Source organism: Oreochromis aureus, linkage group 19, assembly GCF_013358895.1.
Source record: "Oreochromis aureus strain Israel breed Guangdong linkage group 19, ZZ_aureus, whole genome shotgun sequence".
In the NCBI taxonomy this organism is placed as follows: Eukaryota; Metazoa; Chordata; class Actinopteri; order Cichliformes; family Cichlidae; genus Oreochromis; species Oreochromis aureus.
In genome coordinates this window covers 22576306-22597077 of record NC_052960.1, presented here as the reverse complement: position 1 = coordinate 22597077, position 20772 = coordinate 22576306, and the positions used below count along the sequence as shown (strand labels likewise).

General features: G+C 40.5%; 3 protein-coding genes across 8 annotated transcripts; all 3 read left to right on the top strand.

The window, feature by feature from the left end:
- Window positions 1–145: 145 nt before the first annotated feature.
- On the top strand, window positions 146–5316 carry khdrbs1a (KH domain containing, RNA binding, signal transduction associated 1a). Of its 4 annotated transcripts, none has more exons than XM_039603270.1 (11): window positions 146–508; window positions 955–1082; window positions 1248–1364; window positions 1451–1597; window positions 1713–1837; window positions 2120–2387; window positions 2479–2555; window positions 2659–2723; window positions 2837–3013; window positions 4932–4995; window positions 5077–5316. In XM_039603270.1, the coding sequence occupies exons 1-9, from the start codon at window positions 343–345 to the stop codon at window positions 2944–2946; spliced, it is 1203 nt and encodes a 400-aa protein (XP_039459204.1). In that variant the 5' UTR covers window positions 146–342; the 3' UTR covers window positions 2947–3013; window positions 4932–4995; window positions 5077–5316. The 4 variants fall into 4 exon arrangements, with proteins under 4 accessions (XP_039459204.1, XP_039459205.1, XP_039459202.1 ...); XM_039603271.1 differs by having other exon boundaries at window positions 5074–5316; XM_039603268.1 differs by having other exon boundaries at window positions 2837–4995; window positions 5077–5302.
- A 2155-nt stretch (window positions 5317–7471) lies between these two features.
- Window positions 7472–12013, top strand: tmem39b (transmembrane protein 39B). 2 transcript variants are annotated; one of them, XM_031742396.2, is made up of 9 exons: window positions 7472–7858; window positions 8445–8642; window positions 8738–8957; window positions 9099–9182; window positions 9593–9747; window positions 10719–11052; window positions 11137–11324; window positions 11418–11538; window positions 11634–12013. In XM_031742396.2, exons 2-9 carry the CDS (start codon window positions 8512–8514, stop codon window positions 11865–11867), a joined length of 1467 nt encoding a protein of 488 aa, XP_031598256.1. In that variant the 5' UTR covers window positions 7472–7858; window positions 8445–8511; the 3' UTR covers window positions 11868–12013. The 2 variants fall into 2 exon arrangements, with proteins under 2 accessions (XP_031598256.1, XP_031598255.1); XM_031742395.2 differs by having other exon boundaries at window positions 7476–7858; window positions 8735–8957.
- Window positions 12014–13906: 1893 nt separating this feature from the next.
- ccdc28b (coiled-coil domain containing 28B) lies at window positions 13907–19855 on the top strand. 2 transcript variants are annotated; one of them, XM_039602884.1, is made up of 6 exons: window positions 13907–14095; window positions 15147–15448; window positions 15772–15941; window positions 16168–16322; window positions 18161–18183; window positions 18320–19855. In XM_039602884.1, exons 2-6 carry the CDS (start codon window positions 15213–15215, stop codon window positions 18372–18374), a joined length of 639 nt encoding a protein of 212 aa, XP_039458818.1. In that variant the 5' UTR covers window positions 13907–14095; window positions 15147–15212; the 3' UTR covers window positions 18375–19855. The 2 variants fall into 2 exon arrangements, with proteins under 2 accessions (XP_039458818.1, XP_031598251.1); XM_031742391.2 differs by having other exon boundaries at window positions 13907–14111.
- Window positions 19856–20772: the final 917 nt, after the last annotated feature.

Below are 20772 nucleotides of genomic sequence, written 5' to 3'. Positions count from 1 at the left end.
ATAAGTTTGGGTAAAGTACCTTAAAAGAAATCCCCTGAAATGGATGAAAAAGCAGACTTAAAACAAGGTTTGCTCTGACTTTGGCACAGCGCTGTAACAGCAGGTATTCAGGGCTCTGGAGCGTATGACAGTGACGTCACTGTCTTCTTCCGGGTTCCCTCCTCCCCCTCACTGAAATGCAGCTGCGCCATCCCTCCTTTGTCTGCTGAGGAAGAGTGCAACGACTTGCAGTGGAGAAGACGCCGGTGGGCCCTTTGCTAACTACACCGTCTTCCTTGTTGTTGCATTTTCGTTTTAAGGGGGAGAAGCTTAACGAACTGAGCGGGGCTTCGTTCGCGCGTTATGAGCCAAGCGAGTGCTAATAAGAGCAACACAGAGCCTGCCGTAGAGTCAAGCCCAGCAGAGAATAAGATCAAAATGGAAGACACTAAGTACCTCCCGGAGCTCCTGGCTGAAAAGGACAGCCTGGATTCATCGTTCACGCATGCAATGAAACTCATATCTGCAGGTAATCTCGCTATTTGCTTTAACGTAAAGGCTAACACGGGCTAGTTAGCTCGAGTCGGGGCCTGTTTTTTGTTTCTGGCCCCTTAGCCGAGTCGAGAGGCCTGAACAATGGCGCATTAAGCACGTGGTTGATAGCGATGTGGGTCGGGTCGTTGTCCAGTGTGTATTTGAAGCTGTGCAATTGAATCACTGGATCTCATGCGATTTTAGTCATCAGCTAACACCGATATTTAACGACGAACTGCTGCGATTTCGAGGCGGCGCTTTGCTAACTACAACCAAAGCTTAACCTGCCGTTTATTCTTCGGATGATGCAGGGGATCATATCCCATATCATCTAACAAACCCCCCCCGAAAAAAAAACAAACAAACCGAAAGCTTTCGTCTATTATTTGAAATGCATTTGTTCATGAATACCAGCTTTTTAATCGTGTTTAATTCCCGCAGAGATTGAGAGGATCCAGAAAGGTGAAACTAAGAAAGAGCCTGAGAAGGAAACCTACCTGGACCTGTTTGCAACCAAGAATCTGAAGCTCAAGGAGCGTGTCCTCATTCCCACCAAGCAGTACCCTAGGGTATGTCTTTTCCATTTACATAGAGCCTTAACCACCTAGGTGATTCAATCAGCTGATCTAACAGATTAGCAATTGTACTGATTTCTCACACTCTACTTAATTAGGGTTTTTTCACCTAAGAGAGCTTTCTCTGAGGTGCTCACGTGAATTATGAATTTGTTGCAGGTCAACTTTGTGGGAAAGCTTTTGGGACCTCAGGGTAGCACGATCAAGAGGCTACAAGAGGACACCGGAGCAAAGATTTCAGTTCTGGGTAAAGGTTCCATGAGGGACAAGAACAAGGTTTGTGTAGCTGTTTCCTTTGCTTCTGTCTCATTGCCCTGCATCACTACTCTGGCTATAGAGTTTTGTGCGTTCATTGTTTTTAGGAGGAAGAATTTAGAAAGGGGGGTGAAGCTAAATATGCTCACCTCGCCATGGAGCTGCATGTGTTCATCGAGGTGACGGCACCCATACCAGAAGCGTACCTCCGCATGGCTCACGCCATGGAGGAGGTGAAGAAGTTCCTTATCCCGGTATGTGTGCGGAGACACCTCTTGATACAAGAATCAAACTTTCTAACAGAGATCCACTGATTCCTCAATGCTCTGCAATAATGGTATGCATGTTTGACTGTTGCCACATGAACAGGAACCTGGTGAGCACGATCCATACATGGATCCTCTGTTCCTGAATGGATCCCAGGATGGTTCGAGGGGGCGAGGTGGTCCTCTAGGAAGGGGCAGAGGTGGACCACCTGGTGCTGGAGGACCAAGGTATGCGATGGAATCTGCGACATAGTGTACTACAATACATGTTGTGTCTGGTAACACATTTGCCTGAAAAGAATGCCTTAACGGGTTGAGTGTATGTGCTTGCTGCAGATGTGCAACTAGAGTCTTGACAGATTCACACAAACTTAAAATTACAAATGTTTGTCAGCAAACTAAAATGTATGTTAGTTTTCAGTTGAGAGCTGCAGGAACACTAACATGGAGTCTGTTTTTTGCATCTGGTTTGGCAAAGTAGGTTAATGGTATTGATTTAACCCTCCACAGGGGCCGAGGAATGCCACGTGGGGCTCCTCGAGGAGCGATGCGCGGTGGGGCTCCACGCGGAGCACCGGGGCGAGGTGGCGCACCAAGAGGCGCTCCGTCTGGTCGGGGTGGACCTCCTTCTGCTCCTACTAGAGGAGGCTCTGCTCCTCGCTCCAGACCGCCTGCAGCAGGAGCTCCCAGGATGCTCCCCTCGGCAGCCTTGTCTCACCAGCAACACCAGGTTCCACCTTCAGCAACAGGGTCAAAGCCTGATGCTTATGATGATTATGTAAGTCCTGAATCCTATTTGACAGCATTTTTGGCATGAATGGGAATGGCACAGATTCATGATGTTGCCTCTTTTCTTTCTTTCTATCTAGCCTGCATATGATGACTCTTATGCAGAGCCGGCATATGAGGGATATGATAGTTATTATAGCCAGCCTTCTGCACCTGCGTAAGTCAAGTTTAATTTATGTAACATGTCTCTTTTAATGTTTTTTGTTTTGTTTTTAATTGGGAGTATACTGTCTTAACCCTTGTTGATGATGTCCCCTCAGGGATACAGAGTATTATGATTATGGACACGGTGAAGCTCAGGATCCATCATATGAGTCTGGTTATGGTAAGTCTTTAAATCTGATGTCTTGTTATTTTTGCTTTATTGCTTTCAGACTTTTAGCTTATGTGTTTGCACCTTTTTTTTTCTTTTTTTGTTGTTTCTGTGACTTCTTGTAGCTCAAGATGATTGGGACAACTCCTGGTCCAGTGCCGGGGCTGGAGGCAAAGCCCCTCCACCTAGGCAGACAAAGGGATCGTACAGAGAGCATCCTTACCCAAGATACTGAACAACTACTGGTAGAGAGTTGCAGTGGCAACTGTCTGTGATTGTAACTCACGCTTAACTTTACAAAAGTAATTTCCCTCTCGTTTCCTTTTTTTATGGTTTTATTTAAAACATTTTTCTTCTTTTTTTTTTTTTTTTTTTAACTTAGGACATTTTGTTGGATGTATCCTAGTGCCAGAGGAGCAACATGAAAGATTTTTTTTTTCTCCCCATTGTTTATCTGTTTCAGTTGCATAGTTGAGGTCTTAGTGACATAAACATAACTAACAAAATGACTTAGTTTTGTTTTTTGTTTTTGTTAGATATTTGATGGTTAATATTTTTGTTAATGGTTCCTGCACAAACTGTGATTGTGGCGATTAAAATTTTCTCACATAGGCTGCATTTTTTTTTTTTTTTTTTTTTTGTAAAACGAAAAAAAGTCCTTCATGACTGGACAAAAATTATTCATAATGACTCTATTTGTAAAATTACAATAACTTAAACAGATTTAGTTGCAAACTCAAATACAACCATTTTGATTAAAACGGTCTTATTTGTTTATATTGCATTACAAATCTAGTCGTGTGACTTTACTCCCCAAAAAGCAAACAAACAAAAAATAACTGTAGAAATCCATTTGATGAAGAATAAAGGCCTCTATTTTCTGCCACCCTTTTACAATTGGTATTTTATGAAAAGTCGCTCTATTACTTGCAAAATCATCGCTGATCGACTAATTCTTGTAAAGCTTGAAGGATTAATAACTTGCTGTGTACGTAAGACTGCAGCCAACTCAGTCTTTTTGTATATAACCTTAGGAAAACTGTGTATGCTTAAGTCGTGCCGTCTCCAAAATGCTTAATGCTTGTGTACCTTTTGACTAAATAGGTAACTAAACACATCCCAAAAAAAATCAATGTCTTTCTGCAGTGCGTGTTTCAATAAAGTTTCTAGTTTCTTTTTAATCAACCTAAACATGGTATTTTTTGCCTTTGTTGTACCAAAGGATTATCTCCAGTTTGTGAAAATGGTCCTCAGTGGGTTTCAACAATGCTGAATAAGCTGTATGTATACACGTCAACTTTGATTTTTAAAATTCAAAAGCAGTGTTTGGTTTTTTGTTTTTGGGTTTTGTTTTTTCCACAAGACGTCCATCCTCTTCGCCTGTCTTCAAAACTTTATCTAAATGCCACTTGTAATACCACCTTAAAAAAAAAAAGAAAAAGGGGGGAGGGAAGAAAACTGAAATTAAATAAAGCTCATCGTTCCTTGAAGTAATGTGCTGCCAAATACATGTTTGACTTGAAAGTGATATTAGTGCTTGAACATGTATTGTCATTTAACCTTTAGTTAGTGCATCTCTTCAAGCTCTCAAGAGAGCCGTGCATCTTCAGCCGCTTGAAATAACCGAATTTCAACAGTATTTCAAATCAAGCTTGCAGGGATCTTACTTGACTTTGATGCAAAGTCATGCTGGCTGGTTTTTATAAAAGAAAAAAATCGCAGAGGGAGAGGATTCTAAAAGCCTAAAGATCGCCACAAGAAGGTAAAACTAACCCCAACACTCATTTTAGATTTTTTTTTTTTTTTTTTTCTGTGCAAAACATCCAAGTAATGCAAGTCATCCAAAACATCAAAAACATATTTTTAATTACAAAATTATGCTATTAGTAGTTTATTCCAGGCCAAACAAGCCGCACAAAACAGATATGGTGTTGATGCAACTCTTGCTCAAAGTTAAAAAGAAACAAAACGAGAATTGCCCATTCATTTCACCTAATACTTATTACATCTTGATAATTTTATAGATTGTAGATTAAATGAAAATTACTAGTAGCACTCTCAAAGCCTTAAAACTCATTGGTGGAGACGAAAGAAAAAAAACCCGCTTGAGTTGCATGATACTTTTAATATAAAATTAGTTTCTGTTTGCATGTTTTTACCTGCTGTGTTTGAATGTTGGCACTTGTACTTTCCAGATCTCATTTGGTTTTCTCCTCTTAGGTTGCCTGAGAACTGCGTAGGTGCAGTTGATATTTTGAACTCTGGCGTTGGCAGACCTTTTAAGGTCAGTTAAATGGAAATTGCCACATAGGTGTTGGCTTTGTTGTGTTACGTCTGATTAAGTTCTCCTTTCTGTCGTTAGCAGGTCCATTGACGTTCCTGGAAAGAGCAGAGGCCTTGCAGTGTCTCTGAGACGGAGTCGTCTTTTCTCTTTTTTCCCCTCAGGGAGTGAGAGAGAGCTTGAATTTTGTGTAAGATTGCTTTAGCATTGATGGGTGTACGGGCATTAAGTGAATGTTCGTTCTTGAATCTGTACAGATTTTACTCTTTTTAACTGCATTTTTATTTAACAATAAAAGAATAAAAAATGACAGATTTCTATTAATGGTGCCTTATTATTCTTTATGATAATGAGCTGACAGGATGTTTGTCATTATCTCATGAAGTAAATCAATAAAACTATATTTTTAAAATGAAAGCCATTCATTTTTGTCCCTTTTTAATTATATGAGAATTTAATCTTTGGATATTGGACACACTTTTCTAAACATGTAAGTGCAAGACAGATTTTTCTTGCAAGATCTAATCTAACGTCCATCTACACATGAGCTATAATGAGATTTTTGTTCAGCAGGGCACCAGTAAATGGGAAAAGTAGTCTGTTAATTTAGATTTTTGGCTTTTAGACTAATGATCCCTTTAAATGTCCTCTATAAGACCAAAGGCTGCTTTTACAGTCCATTTAACACGAATTCCCCCCACTCACTAATTTTAACATCAGTCAGGCTCCATTGTTTTTTTTCCCTTAGCTTTTCTACGTGGAAAAAAAACATTGTTATGCTGCTTTTACCTGATCTAAGCTACAGGAACAGAATGTGTCAAGTTTTTAACCCTAAACTTAAAATATGTATTCAGTTTTATTTACCAATGAGGCAATATTCAAATGTTTTATTAGGGTTTTATAGCTATAACTAAGTATTATATTGCGGCATCTGCTCTGTAGAATAACTGAATTACTGCAAAATATAAAAAGGATTGGATAGGTTAGATATTTTATTGTCACCACTTACCTTGATCATTTTTTGTACCACGTAAACCACTGTTGGTAACTGGCAGTATTTCATGAATTTAAAACAGTCAAGCCAAGCTATAAAATTATACAGAGATGCATTACAGTTATTGCAGACTGATCTGTACAAAGGTCACTTTTATTATCCTGTGCAGAAACAGGGAAATTAAAGATATGGCTCACAGGCTAGATGTGGCCAACTAAGTGGTCCAGTCTGGCCCGCTGGATGGCTTAGCATTGCTCTGCAAAATACTGCACAGAAGGAAGGGAGTACATTTCAGGTGTTTTCCCGTACTTTGCATCAACAACCTTTGTAACCTACCTACAAGTACTGAAGAAGGAACCGCACACAGTGAGTGTGAGTTTTACAGCATCCTGGCTAAGAAACCGCTGAGCAACCCTGGATTTATTTTATTTTATAGAAAGGTTATTAATATAAATAGAGGGCTCTTTAAAATTAATAAAAGTAAGAAAAATAGACACTACACCATAAATGGAGCAGGTACTGAGCCAAAAAGTCATCAGCAAAGGTAAAATTAACATTTTATTTTTTTTCCCGCAGTGGACTGTGATTTAAATTATCAGTCAAGAAAAACATACAAAGAAGAGAAAACTGTTCACTGGAGAGTATTCATCGCGTGGCCAACTACAAAGAAATTTCAAAACTGTAAAATGTTAATAAATAATTGAATAAACAAAAACCATACAGCAAATTGCGCAAATACACAGTGATAAACCACACTGTATCTCATTCAACACCTCCTTGATTACGGGTCAGAACCAGCGCACCAAAGACTCCAATCCGGCCAACTGAATGACATTGAGAAATGTGAAAACTGTAACATCAAGGCATAAAATCTGATGTATTTTCATTGGTTTTACAGCCTTCTTACTGACAGAGTCATTGTCTACAGCATGGCATCCTACACCAAAGTAAATAAGTAGTTTTGTACTACATCAAAACACGAAAAACTTGCCATTTTTTAATTGTGTAATATACAAATTCACTTTTAAAATAAATAAAAAATGTTTTTAAGGTAAGTGAGAGTAGAAAAATAGGACATTTTCCGTGCCTTAACATTTTTTATGATTAAAAGTTAGAGTATTAATTACAGTAATAATTGCATATTTTTATACAATGTATCTACAGTTATTATACTCTATATACATATCTATATTATAGTTTGTGCGTACTATATATATTGTATAAGAATTGTATCATTTATTAATTCATTTTATAATTTATTTATATATAATAATACGTAGGGAAATGTTAGATAATGTTTACATACTTAATACGTAAAAATTATATAGAGAAAACTGTGATCGTATACTACCAAGTATAAGGAAACAGAGAGGCTTTTCAAAAGGTGCAAAACAGCTCAGAAAATTTTCAGTGGAAAAATCAAGATAGAATTACCGAAATATGTAAAAAAAAAAAAAAACCCAAAAAACAAAGATTTATTGTACATTAAAAGAAAATGTCTTTACAGTAAAGGAGCAACAATTATATATGGAGGATGTTTTTCAAAGTAGAGTAGACTCCGTGTATCTGACACATGAACTGAAATTAGTCTTATACCTCTATGTTAAATCGTCATTTTAATCGATAAAAACACCTTTCTTTCCTTTCTTGGTTAAATATGAGTGGAATATCCCTTTAAATGACTCTCCTCCCACAGCTCGCTAACATATCCGCTCCGCCGTCTGTCTACGGCTAGTTTCACATCAACAATGAGTGTTTCTGCTGCTGTCAGTGACATACACGCCATTATTTCAATAAATATTCTAAAAATTTATTGTGTTTAGTTTATTATCTCTGCTACAGAGCAGCATCTGACTCAGACATCAGACACTGGTAAGCGTACATTTCCTTGTCTAGCCTGTTTGGTGGGTTAGAAGCTACCTAGCTAGTCAGAGCTACTGCTAGCCTAGGCCTCAGTCTTGATATTTAGTCAAGCATGCTCTTGGCGGACAGACTGGGGTCTGTGCCTCATTGTGTAGCTCCACGTTGTGTTCGCCTTGCAGCCCTGTATCTCTAACACACACGGTTTTCTAAAAAAATTTCACCCGCGAGTGAAGCAAATGGTGTAGCTATTTAGCTTAGCTTTTAATATCAGCTTCCGCAAAAACTTGCACTTTAGAGCGAGGGATGCTTTTGCAGCTGGTGAAAACTTCTTTGTCATGCATATTTATGATTCACTTGATGTCAGATCTTCATGTTGCAGCGGGGTCTCCTTGCTGTTTGTTTGGGCTCTGTGCACGCCTCGTTTTATTATTTGAGCCATTCACAATGTCAACTTAACAACTAGTTTTAAGGCAGTATCGTGTGTCTTTCTTGATAGATAGATAGATACTACAGATTGGTTTAAATCACAATAAATATTTAGTATTGGCCAGATATTCTATATGAATCCTCTCGCCTGCTGCCTTTGTACGAACAGGTACAAAAACACGGAGAGGACATATCACCAAAACAATTGAAAGAGGTGTGCCGTGGGTGTGTCCACAATGGCTGGTGGAAGGAGAGGAGCGAATCGTACCACGTACTGCAGACCTCCGTTAAGCAGTGATTCAGGCTCAGTTGGCAATGGAAACCACACAACCAGCTCCCCGGTCACAGGGGTGAGATCTCGCACGAGGTAGGTCAAACTCTGATACACTGCTCCCGATTTGTCTGCGTGCGCCGCCTCCGTGGCCGCTTCAGGAACTTCTGTGCCATCTGATCTGTCAGCAGGAACAGCCCAGGGACGTGCATGTCCAGTCCTCCTCTCGCGGCCCAGACCGTGGTTCCTCTGAAGCACTGCAAGATCCCAGAGTTGTCCGTGGATCGAAATGTGTTGTTCGAGCTCCATCTTTTCTTCTGCCACCTCATTGCACTCTTTGTGCACTATGTCAACATCTACAAGACTGTGTGGTGGTACCCCGCATCTCACCCTCCCTCACACACATCACTGGTGAGTACTTGGGTGTCCAGTGTTTTGACAAAGATGCTTTCAGCAATTGCTTTGTTGATCAACTTCTATGTAGGCCAGTAGGCACAGTTTATACAGAAGATGTGGAAAATCTCATGGGAGCAAAAATCTATGTTTTTACAGAACTTCCATCTTATTGATTATAACATGCTGGTGTTCACGATCATCATACTAGCAAGGAGGTTAATTGCAGCCATTGTTAAAGAGGTAAGAATTCAGTTATTGGCTTTTGTGTCACTTTACTTTTTATTAATCCAAGACTCTCAAAAACACCTCATGCAGAAAGACTGTACCCCATTCTTTTTTTTTCATACTTATAAGGAAATTTCCAGCCGAGAAGGCCAGATGAAACAGAGACGTAAGAAAGAAATCAGTCTGCACACAGCTCAGCTTCAGTTTAATGGTTTCCTTTTTAAAAGATTCTTCTAAAGGCAACATTTTAGTAAAACAGTATCTTCAGATACATGCCTGAAGCACACTTTTAAGAATTTAAGAATTTCAATGGATCCGATTTTTCTTTACGTGCTTTTTTTTGCTGTGCTTGATTTCTCAGACATCTTTGATCATGTCCTGCTGTGAAAGATTTGACTGTTCTCTTCTCTTCTCCTCTGCCTCAGGCGTCACAGAGTGGGAAACTCTCTTTCCCTCACTCGATCTTTTTAGTGATGGCGCGGTTTGCAGTGCTAACGCTGACAGGTTGGAGCCTGTGCCGCTCTCTCATTTACCTCTTCAGAACCTATTCTGTCCTCAGCCTGCTCTTCCTCTGCTACCCGTAAGTATAGTATATGAAGGCTTCCTTGTTTTATTGATTCTTTGTTGTCTTTTTCACACTGATTGAACAGTTGTTATGTTTTAATATGGCTTCATTTGTTTTCTTTGTGCTGTGATCAGCTGACCTGCATGGCTGCTCGCTCTGAAGGTTACTGCTCTTAGTAGATTCAGCCATCTGCTTTTTAACCACTGTTCCCGCCCACATTAACCCCTGATTAACAGGCCACAAACGCCATAAGGAATTTTAAGTGCAAATAACTTTTGTTTTGAGCTATGTTTGCTCCCTCTAATGTTTCACATGCCGTTAACTTATAGATATGAAACATTTGGACTGAAACCAGTTGTTGTAGTATACACAGCTTTTGCCCTCTCTTAAAAGTTGTGTGAACCACATTATGCCAGTGAACATGCACATCTTGTTTGCATGCTCTGTTTGGTGCCCTACTTAAAACACAGCTTTGGTTGGCTGCACATTAATATTCAGATAAAGAAATCCAGTTACAGCTCCTATTCTCTGTCATATTTGATAGCGTGGCTTGTTTGTATGTCATTTCAAGAGGCAGATCTAGTTCTGTTTGGTGAACCTCGGAGTGCTTGATTACAGAGCCTTTGGTTTACTATGGACAAATCTTGATCCATGACTGTGGATTTTTATTTTTATTTATTTATTTTTTGAAAGGAATCATCTAAGGAATCATTATGAGCATACCATGCAGGTCCTGTGTTTAAATATGTTGACATATCCTGTGGAAATATTTTTCCATTGGTGGCTCTAGGAAAATGAGCTAGCAAGAATATGTGCAGTTGGTGTGTCATGTGCAATATTAAACCATATGTGGTATTATTGGAGTATTGAATTAATATGACAAAGATCTGTGACTCTGTTTATGCTCTTTACTTTTCTACTACAACCCCAGCTGTAGTCTTGCTATGGTCTGTAGAAATTAACTGTCGCCCCTCCCACCCCCACAGATTTGGGATGTATATTCCCTTGTTCCGACTGAGCTGTGACTTCCGACGAGCAGGTCCGCTCTCACCCATCACCAGCATCGGCTCCAAAGAGGTCGGCAGCGTCGGCCGGGGCAGGGATTATCTGACTGTGCTCAAGGAGACATGGAAACAGCACACAAGCCAGCTGTATGGTGTCCAGGCCATGCCCACTCACGCCTGCTGCCTATCCCCTGACCTAATCCGCAAGGAGGTGGAATACCTGAAGATGGATTTTAACTGGAGGATGAAGGAGGTGTTGGTCAGCTCAATGCTCAGTGCTTACTATGTGGCATTCGTACCCGTGTGGTTTGTCAAGGTAGGAAACTGTTGGACTTCACTGCAACTTTAATTCAGTATGATTTACGAGCTTTTCTCAAAGTGTCTGCATATTTGCCTTCAGAGTACCCAGTATGTGGATAAGCGATGGTCTTGTGAGCTCTTCATCTTGGTGTCAGTCAGCACCTCAGTCATCCTCATGAGGCATTTGCTGCCCCCACGATATTGTGACCTGCTTCACAAAGCTGCAGCCCACCTCGGCTGCTGGCAAAAAGTAGATCCCTCACTCTGCTCCAACGTCCTCCAGCATATGTATGCACTGCTTTTAGTTTATTGCATTTTATGTTCAGTCAGACTAATTTTAGTCAGATTTAAAGCTAACTGTTACCTGTTTTTTGTACACAGATGGACTGAAGAGTACATGTGGCCACAGGGAGTCCTGGTAAAACATAATAAGAATGTATATAAGGCCATGGGCCACTATAATGTTGCAGTCCCATCAGATGTTTCCCATTATCGCTTCTATGTGAGTAGACCTAAATGAAGAGGTCTTGTAGAACCAGAACTTGTATCAGAGCATTTACAGAGCTGTGCTCACACTGATCCTCTTTCTTCCTCTAGTTCTTCTTCAACAAGCCTTTACGAATATTGAACATACTCATCATCCTCGAAGGTGCCATGATATTCTACCAGCTCTACTCGTTGATATGCTCGGAAAAGTGGCATCAGACGATATCGCTGGCCCTGATTCTCTTCAGCAACTACTACGCCTTCTTCAAGCTCCTCAGAGACAGAATAGTTCTTGGAAAGGCATACTCATACTCAAACAACTCATCAGACCACAAAGTTAGTTAGACTTAAGTTATTGTTCGTCTCACTCACGTTTGGAACAAGATAAACATGCCTAAGATCTCTGTATTTTTTCTACAAACGGCATTTTTGTGTCACATTTTTGTTCTGACCTGCCATAATAAAAAGAAATATTTTTGTATTACTTTAAACCTTGTTGAATTTTGTTTTATTCTCAGTCCATGCTGATTACAAAATTCCTTTAAAAATAATAATGATGAATAGTCGTCCCTGTTGATTCCTTCATAATGGGAACTCCATGCAGGAGTGAAATCATCCTACATGCTATTTCTTTTGGGATTGATTTAAACATGAAGGATTCCTTTGCCGTTTGATGCCTTGGTGTTCGCCAGACTCCAAGCATTAAGTTTAGAATTTAAAAACTACAGTTTCTTCTCTTTTTAGAAAATAGAAACACTGATTCACAGGTCCAAAAGACCTGTTGCCACTGATTTTCAGTCCAGTTCTTGTTTAATTTTGCATACCTCAGGCTTTTGTCACAGTTTCCCTTCCTTAGCGATGGCTTCTTGACCTTCTTTCATTGAGACATTGAAGTTTACAGACACAACACTAGTTACATCCCTTGAATTAGGCGCTTTTTTATCTCCAAAAGTTGATTCTGTTCATCTGGACGTAGCGTTTTGTGGGAGAAACGTTTTGTCACTCATCCAAGTGACTTCTTCAGTCTCAGCTGACTGCAGGTTTCCCCAATCTTATAAACATTGTTCCTCAGTGGGCTGGTTTCAGTCATTATGCAAATGTACTGTTTATAAGATTGGGGAAACCTGCAGTCAGCTGAGACTGAAGAAGTCACTTGGATGAGTGACAAAACGTTTCTCCCACAAAACGCTACGTCCAGATGAACAGAATCAACTTTGGAGATTTACTTTCCTGGATGATTGAGAATGCATCAAGGTGCTTTTTTATGTTTGAATTATTTAATCAGTTAGTGTTATGTAGCTTAGGAAACAAAACACCATTCCTTTGAAAATAGTAAGACAAGAACTGGATTGAAAATGAATGAAGAAGCAGCCAATGTCCAAAGAAAAGCTTTTAAAGACTTCCAAAAAACCTGGAGAACTATTGCTCAATACCACTTTTAAAATTTTTTTAAGAAAGTGTGAATCCTTGGGAGCAAAATAAAAAGAAATGAGGGGTGGCTTGAGCTTTTTGCATAGTACTGTTTGACCTGTATGTTCCAGCTGGTTGAGCTCAGGCTGAGATGTCCCAATGCCATCGTGCTTCGGCTGTTGCAAGATCCCACATTTCCCTATTCTGTGGCATTGTCAGTTTAATTTACTGAGCAGTAAGAGAAACATTGCATTGCATTCAAACAACCACCGAATCTTTTTGTTAAACATAATTATCCGCACCAGACACAAACAGACACATACCACATCCTGCATCCTTTCCTCTGGTTCTGCACACACAGGCAGCTTGGAGGAGTGACAAGAAACAAAAAGGCCCAGCATAAGGACATTACTTCTGCCTGAAATTCAGGTCAACTTATAAGCCTTTTTTTCAGTCATGTTGCTAGTTTGCATCTAAAATGAAACTCAGGTGTTTGGACATGCTGTGTTCAAAATCTCTTGTTCTGTTTAACATCCGTTGGAAAAAAAATAATACTTTTCATACAAAGGCTAGAAATTCTCCTCATCTGTCAGCTGAGGAGAAAAAAAGCACCCACCCACACACACACACACACACACACACACACACACACACACGCCTCAACGGATCAAACAAATCCCACGCCCATGGCCACAGGGAAAGTCAAAAAAGCGGGGAAATTCCTTGTTTACATCCTGCATATACTGACAGTGCAACACGTCAGTGATGTTAGCAAAAGATGAACACTGGCGTCCCCGTGTGGCCTTGTTCTGTAGCACCCTTGATGGAGCAGTAAGTAGGATGTTTACAAAGAGCCATCCTCAGGCGGTGCACAGCAGCATCCTGCCAGTCAGTAACCTGCGTGGAGCGGTCGCTCCTCCCCCCGTGGCGCACGGCCGGGTGGACTGGCCCTTTAAGAGGAATAAAGACGACAGCTGAGCTCCGCACGAGCCAAGCGCGGCATCGAGGCTCTTTACATTTCATCGGTAATAAACACCGGGGCTGCACGGATCGTTCTGTACCTCTGTATTAAATTTCTTTTTAACATCAGGATTCATATGAAGTGGACTTTTAAATCCTAGGAGGAGAAATGCGAGCCGGCGCCCTGCCGGCGTTGCTCTCTGGTGCGTAATTGATTCGGTAAGTCTTATTTGTGTCATTAGCAGACGATGCATTCCGTTTACGCGTCTCCTTTCACGGAACTGAACCCGGTGGCGCAGCGACCCGCAGTCCGCTTATTGTTCTTTATTTGGGAGAATAATTCTCACGCTAAAAGCAGGATTTCAGCGCAGAAAGTTGCCATTGTGTATTACTGTAGTGGCCATCTTTGGCTTCTACTTTGAACAGAGGCTGGCGCAGTGTTCACCAGATAACTGCTGTCACAACAGAGATTGCATTCATTGTAATGAGAGAGCGCGATAAATCCAAGGCAAGACCACCATAAAATGTAACTAAGCAACGACAGACGCAGACACTCTGCTGTAATAGTTTCACGGCGCTAAAAACCGACACGAGCTCGGGTCTTTTAATGCTAATGCGCCTCTGTGAAAATCATAATTCATAAAAGATTTAGACTGAATGCATTTATTGACTGACGCATTAAATTCTAATGGCCTTTAATGTCTTTATCGTACAGTGTTGGTTCATAACGCTCCGCAAGAATGGAAAACACAGACTTTCATTGAGCCTTTTGTCTAAAAGTTATGTTTATTTTGAATGATGGCGTATTGTTTTATAGGCTCTTGGTGCAATAGGGTCCTTTTTCTTGTTAAAGTGCGTTCCTTGATTTCTTCATCACTCACGCAGGCTTGTTTAGTTAAAATGTACACCATCCAGTTTAGTTCACACATATTTTCTAACCTCATTCCACTTTGAATATCTTTAAAGTCTCCAGTTTCACCTTTTTGTAAACACCAAGGAAGCAAAACCATTAAACATCTACCGAATTAAATCCTATACAGGAAATATGTGCCTATATATTTCTTATCAAATTATAAATAGTGGAGGGAATGTTTGATTTGGATTTTTCTGTAATCACCTGGGGATGCTGTTAAGCCAGTTAAAGCTTCCCTAAACATGCAGAGGGGAGCATTCTGGGCTGCAGCACTAATTTTGGCACAATGACAATTCTCCACAGGCTGCTGCTTTTCAAACTTCCTACCTTTGTCGTTTCAGGACTTCCTGCACACCAGCCAGGCTGCACCTCAGGGAGCTTCTCCTAATAGAACTAAGTAAATAACAATGGAAGACAAGCGCAAGAAGCGAAGCCCCAAAGTGTCCCTCCCCCAACCGCCTCCACCGCCCATCAACCCCCGCAAGCTCTCCGTCCTGCCTGCCAGCAAAAGTGCCACTTTCTCCCTCGGCCTGCCGCAGCCTCCCTCCCCCAAGAACAGAGGCAAGTATAAAAGGTCCATAGGAGCGCCGGGACAGCCCAAAGAGGTGTTCGCAGCGGTCGTTGCTCCACCAAAGATCACCAGGTTTGTGTCTTAAAGTAGCAGGAAGACCTACCAGGACTGCACTGCTTTGTGGGGGGTGGGTAGACAGCATGTGTATGTTCAGGGATAATGGTGTTTCACATTCAAAATAAGAAAGAAATGGTTTAATGCATCAGGTTTTCCTCCAAGACCAGCAGTAAAATAACTCACTAAGACGACGCTGTGATTCACCTGCATTTGATGATACAGCAGGATACAGATTTGGTTCGACCGGGTGTTGTTTTTATTTTGCTTGTTTTTTAAATGTTGTCATATGTTAAAAAAAATAAATAGTTGCAATGTTATCTTTTTTTTTTTTCTGTCAGACCCCACAGGGAGAAGCCCAGGGCCCCCCAGCCAGCAGGGCCCAGTAAAGTAGTCCAGTCGTCCCCCCTGCAGCACTCCTTCCTCACAGACGTCTCAGATGTGAGAGAGATGGAGGGAGGCCTCCTCAACCTCCTCAACGACTTCCACTCAGGCAAACTGCAAGCTTTCGGTAAGGTAACCTTGATAAGATGCCCCCCCCCCCAGAGAGTATTCTGTTACTGGCCTGAAAATAAAGGGGGATGAAAAGTGGCTTTGTTACATGAATCAGGCTGAAATCAAATACACGCTGTGCTATTTTTTACGCCTCTGCTGCCATGGAAATACTTTTGACTTTGATGTAATCCCAAGAGATGTGCCATCAGATTCAGGTCTGGTTTAACCTGTCTGGTTTCCAGGTAAAGTATGCTCCTTTGAACAGCTTGAACACGTCCGGGAGATGCAGGAGAAGCTGGCACGACTGCACTTCAGCCTTGACAGCCACGTGGAGGAGCTTTCCGAGGACCAGAGGAAATGTGCTTCCGACCACAACCTGGAACACCTGCTCTGCAACGTAAGCAGGAATCCCAGTGGCAGCAGCACTTTAAAGTGGACATGAAACACCACATGTATTAATGCTAGTTTACATCACGGAGCTCTACTCTAAAAAACCTCTATAGATTTAACACCGTCTGTAGAGCTGGATTTAAGAAATAAGTGTTTAAAGGTTTTAGAGCACATGTAGCACCATCTTGTGCCTGTACAGAATGTGATCTCACTGGGTTGGCTAGTTGGCCAGAGCCGTTAATTTGGGGTCATGCCAGGTTTCAGAATTTGCTGGATCATGAACCCTTCAAACAGTTTCATTGTGTGCTGATAAAATACAGACTTCTTTTTTTTACCTTCTTACCCTTTAAAAAAAAAAAAAACCCAAAACAAGGTCCACTGGAGTGAATGGAGATGACGCGAGTCTTCCATGCAACAGCTGTGGTTGCTGCTAATAGACTTGCATTAGTCTATGTTACCTAACTAGTCTAACATTGTCCCGTTTGATTTTTCCTCATCGGGTCAGGTGTACAGACAAATTGGCTGGCAGAGCCGATGCCCACAGGATGTGAACAGCACTATTTTATGTAATCCTGAAGTGTGATTTAACTCCCAGTATTCACAGAGTTAAGTTGGTCTTTTCCCAGGCACATCTGGGAAGATACAAGATAACAGGTTACTACATGCACATCACACCACAACCAAAACTAACTTTCTTACCGAAGCACAGTTGGGAATCCTAACATCCATCAGGATGTCCGTAGCGGGGGAAGAAAAAAAAGAACAAAAATCCCCACATTAGACTTTCGACTCTCCTTCATTTACATTTATTTACATATTTCCTCAGAGGCTCCTGTTTTCATTGGTTAGTATCTATTTTTCCTATGGACATGCTGATGGATGTTAGGATTTCCAATTGTGCTTTGGTAAAAACTTAGTTATGTGTATGTTGTTAACTGTTTGGCTGTGCTTGGGAAAAGAAAGACTTAACCTGGTGATAATAACTGGTTTTCAAATCCCACCTTAGTGCTCCATAAAATAGTGCCAAGGCTTGTACTCCTTAGCTGAGCTGTAATGTTAGGTGGCTGTACATTTTATAGTGTGGGGTTGTTGTTTTGTTTTTTTGAGTGATATGATTTCTGGAGGAAGACATTCAGATGCTTTTTGTTTGTTTTTCCCCCCACATGAGAAGGCTGTGAGGAAAGGGAAAGTTTGTAGAGCTGATATCTCCACAATTGGGCATCTCAACCAAACAAAAACCTTTTGATAAATGGTACTATAGACTGAAGGATTTTTTTTATTTTTATTTGGACAAACCAATAAATTTAAATCCTATTACTGTAATAATCTTTGCCAATTTTCCACATGAAAATTGGCTCGTTTAAAAAAAAAAAAAAAAAAAAAAAGCTCTCTGGTACAGTGATGCGCCATCTAAGAATGCCTTGACGGTTTCTATTGTTAGTTTGTTGTGTGGCTCCTACTGTAGTTACCCACGCCCGGGGCTGCTATGCTCACTGCGGGAAGCTGCAGTGCTCTGTGTGACTGAGGTGAGAAAAAGCCTTCAACTCATTTACAGACACTGCTGCCAGGAATACTCTGGCTTCTAGCTGAACCCAGAGTGGATAATTGGGCTTCAGAGCAGATGGGCTGTGAAGCAACTTTACTTTGTATGGAAGCTTAACGTTTGCTTCTGGAAACACTGTAGTCGAATGATGAGAGCGTAACTCAGATATTGATCTGAAATACACAGGCTGTTATGTAATATGATCCCACAGTGAGATTACTGCCAGGTACTAGTGCTTCACTTTCTATTTTTGGCTTTGTTTTCAATACCCCTCTCTCCTGTTTGCTCCTTTGTTTCTGCAGCTGGAGGAGCTCAGCACCTCAATGTATCCTTTTCTTAGCTCAAATGCCTATTTGTTTATGGGAATTGCCCCGGCAGTCCAGGAGCGGACGCTGGATTTGAATGATGTGTTTTCAGTTCAAAGTCCTTCTGTGGTGAATCCTTAATGTGTGCACGTTCAGACAAAAGCTCCACTTGGCTGAGAATCAGGACCTGCCCAAGACATCTGGTCCCTGACAGAGTGAGGTGTACGGGATGGCAACCACACACTCGTCTAACGTGGAATCGATCCAGCTGCCTTAGTAACAGGATGGAAAGATCAACGGGAGGGGCTCGTTTTTTCCATTTGGTCAGTGAAGCTGAGGGAACAAAGCAAGGACTCGAGAGCAGCAGAGCATTAACTGAACACTCGGTCAAAATCATGAACCCCTCTCATTCATAACACAAAAAAAGAAACTGGATGGTTAACTGATCAGGAATCTGTGAGAATATGCTGTATGTGAACTTTCCCTTGGCTTTAGTTTTTAGTTACATAACTCTAAGAAAGAAGTCAATCCAGGTGAGTGAACTCATTGGCTCTGTTGGTTTTTTTTTTCATGCCAAAAAGCACATTTAATGAGACTTTGAAATATTTATACTGTTTCTTTTTGTTGTATCTGTATGCCTAATCTGTGATATATTCCATCTAACTGTATGCATCCGTAAGCAAAGGTAAGGAATTTGCACATTCAAGTAGCAAACGCATTCGGCCCTTTTGACAGCACCACTGTGGCTAGCTCGGAAGTTTAAAGGGAGTTTTGCTCTTATTCTGAAAGCACTCCCTCATTTTTATATCTTTGCTAAAGGTTTGCTATTGGAAAACACTGGACATGGAAAACAAAATATTTATTTTCTGTGTATATATCAGTTTTGAATTATGTGCAGTTTAGCTGCTGTATTGGACAGGATTGCCTTTAGGCTTTAATTTTCTTTAAAAAAAAATAAAAAAAATAGCAGTAGCAGCATCCCTCCAAGCACAAGCTAGTTCACCCTGCTGCTGAAATGCTAGAAAATCACGTACCATTGCATGAAGGTCAAACAGTAGTTTGTTCAGTCTTACAAGGACCGCACATGCGTAGTGTTTTGCAGCTAGCATAAACTTCTAAACAGTGCTATTTCAAAATGGCAGCTACTTTGATATAAAGGTTCGGTGATTATGATTTGTGTTTTATTAAATTACAAACCCTAGAGTGTACTTTGGATGTCATGTTTAATCATGACCATACAATTACAGAGATATTAGTGTTCACTGTTAAACATCAGAGCAGTTTTGAAGCAACCCCCCACCTTTTTTTTTTTTTTTTTTTTAAATTGTGTGCTAAGCCTACCTCTTTTCAAAGCCTTTGATCAGTCCTCTTTCAAGGATTCTTCACAGTCAGACATTTTTGTTTTTTTACATATGAAGCGTAGTCCTCATCAGAAGGCTAGTTATGGTTAGCTTTTACTCAGCATGTTATGAATGAAGCATAAGAAATTAAAAAAAGAACACCTGAAGCTTGTGTTTCCAGTAACTCCACCTATTAATAAAGCTATATTAGATTACCTAAGCTGAAAAATGTGTTTCAATTTTAAAAATGATGTATTGTTGTGATTAGCAAGTTAATCCCTCCGCCCCATTTCCAGTCTTTGAATGAGGCACTCCGAAGTTGGTTTTACAGAAATAAAACAGTTTATTCATATATCTTCTTGCTCTTGTTCACAAACCAGTTCAGTTATAATTTAACAATAGATGAGTTAAAAGGCTACTTGAAGACTGGCACTATACTGAGACAATATCAGACCTGGGCTGTGACTGTTTCTCAGGCAAATGAAGAAGTAAAACTTTTCCCTTCTCAGAGTTCGAGACCAACCTTCCTCTATGAGTCCACGTACACATAAATCAACAGTTTTGATCTGCCAGTAAATTTTGGTCATGCAAAAAGAGACATAGTACCAACTCAGCACATTATATATGACTTTTAAACCATTACACAAGAGATAAATTATAACTGTACCATCATACAGCAAACATATAGAATAAGCTAATACTGTGCAAATACACATTTGAGCTGTACAAAATTATTTTTTGTACTATGCTTGTTAATCTCAGTTCAAAAATCTCCAACTACATAAAGATATTTTAAAAATATCACATCACATCTGATGAAACAGCAAAAATATACAACTTTCAGGTCCCTGTGTTCTTCCTCTTCTTTTTGTGCATTTAAATTTTACATTCTGCAATAGTGTCTCTGATTTGTCTACAGTACATGTAGAGTTTATGGGGGGAAAAAAAACAAAGCAACGACAATGAGCTACTTTCAAAGTGCAAAGAGAGCAGGTTGGGCATGTGAAAGACCTGATGTCATTATGTTACAGGGATGATCTGATATCGTCGTGTTGGTGTTGTTCCCAGATCATCATGAAAATGTTGTTCCAGGATCAACATTGCAAGTGACCAATCAGAATGTTGTGACGTTATTCTTTTGCGTGCCAAGCCATTCTTGCATTTATGAAATTCCAGTGTTGCAAGGACAATATCAATTCTGCTTACCGTTTATTAAAGGGTTAGGATTAGGGTCAGGGTCCGTTGATCGGCGGACAGAGGCGGTTTCTC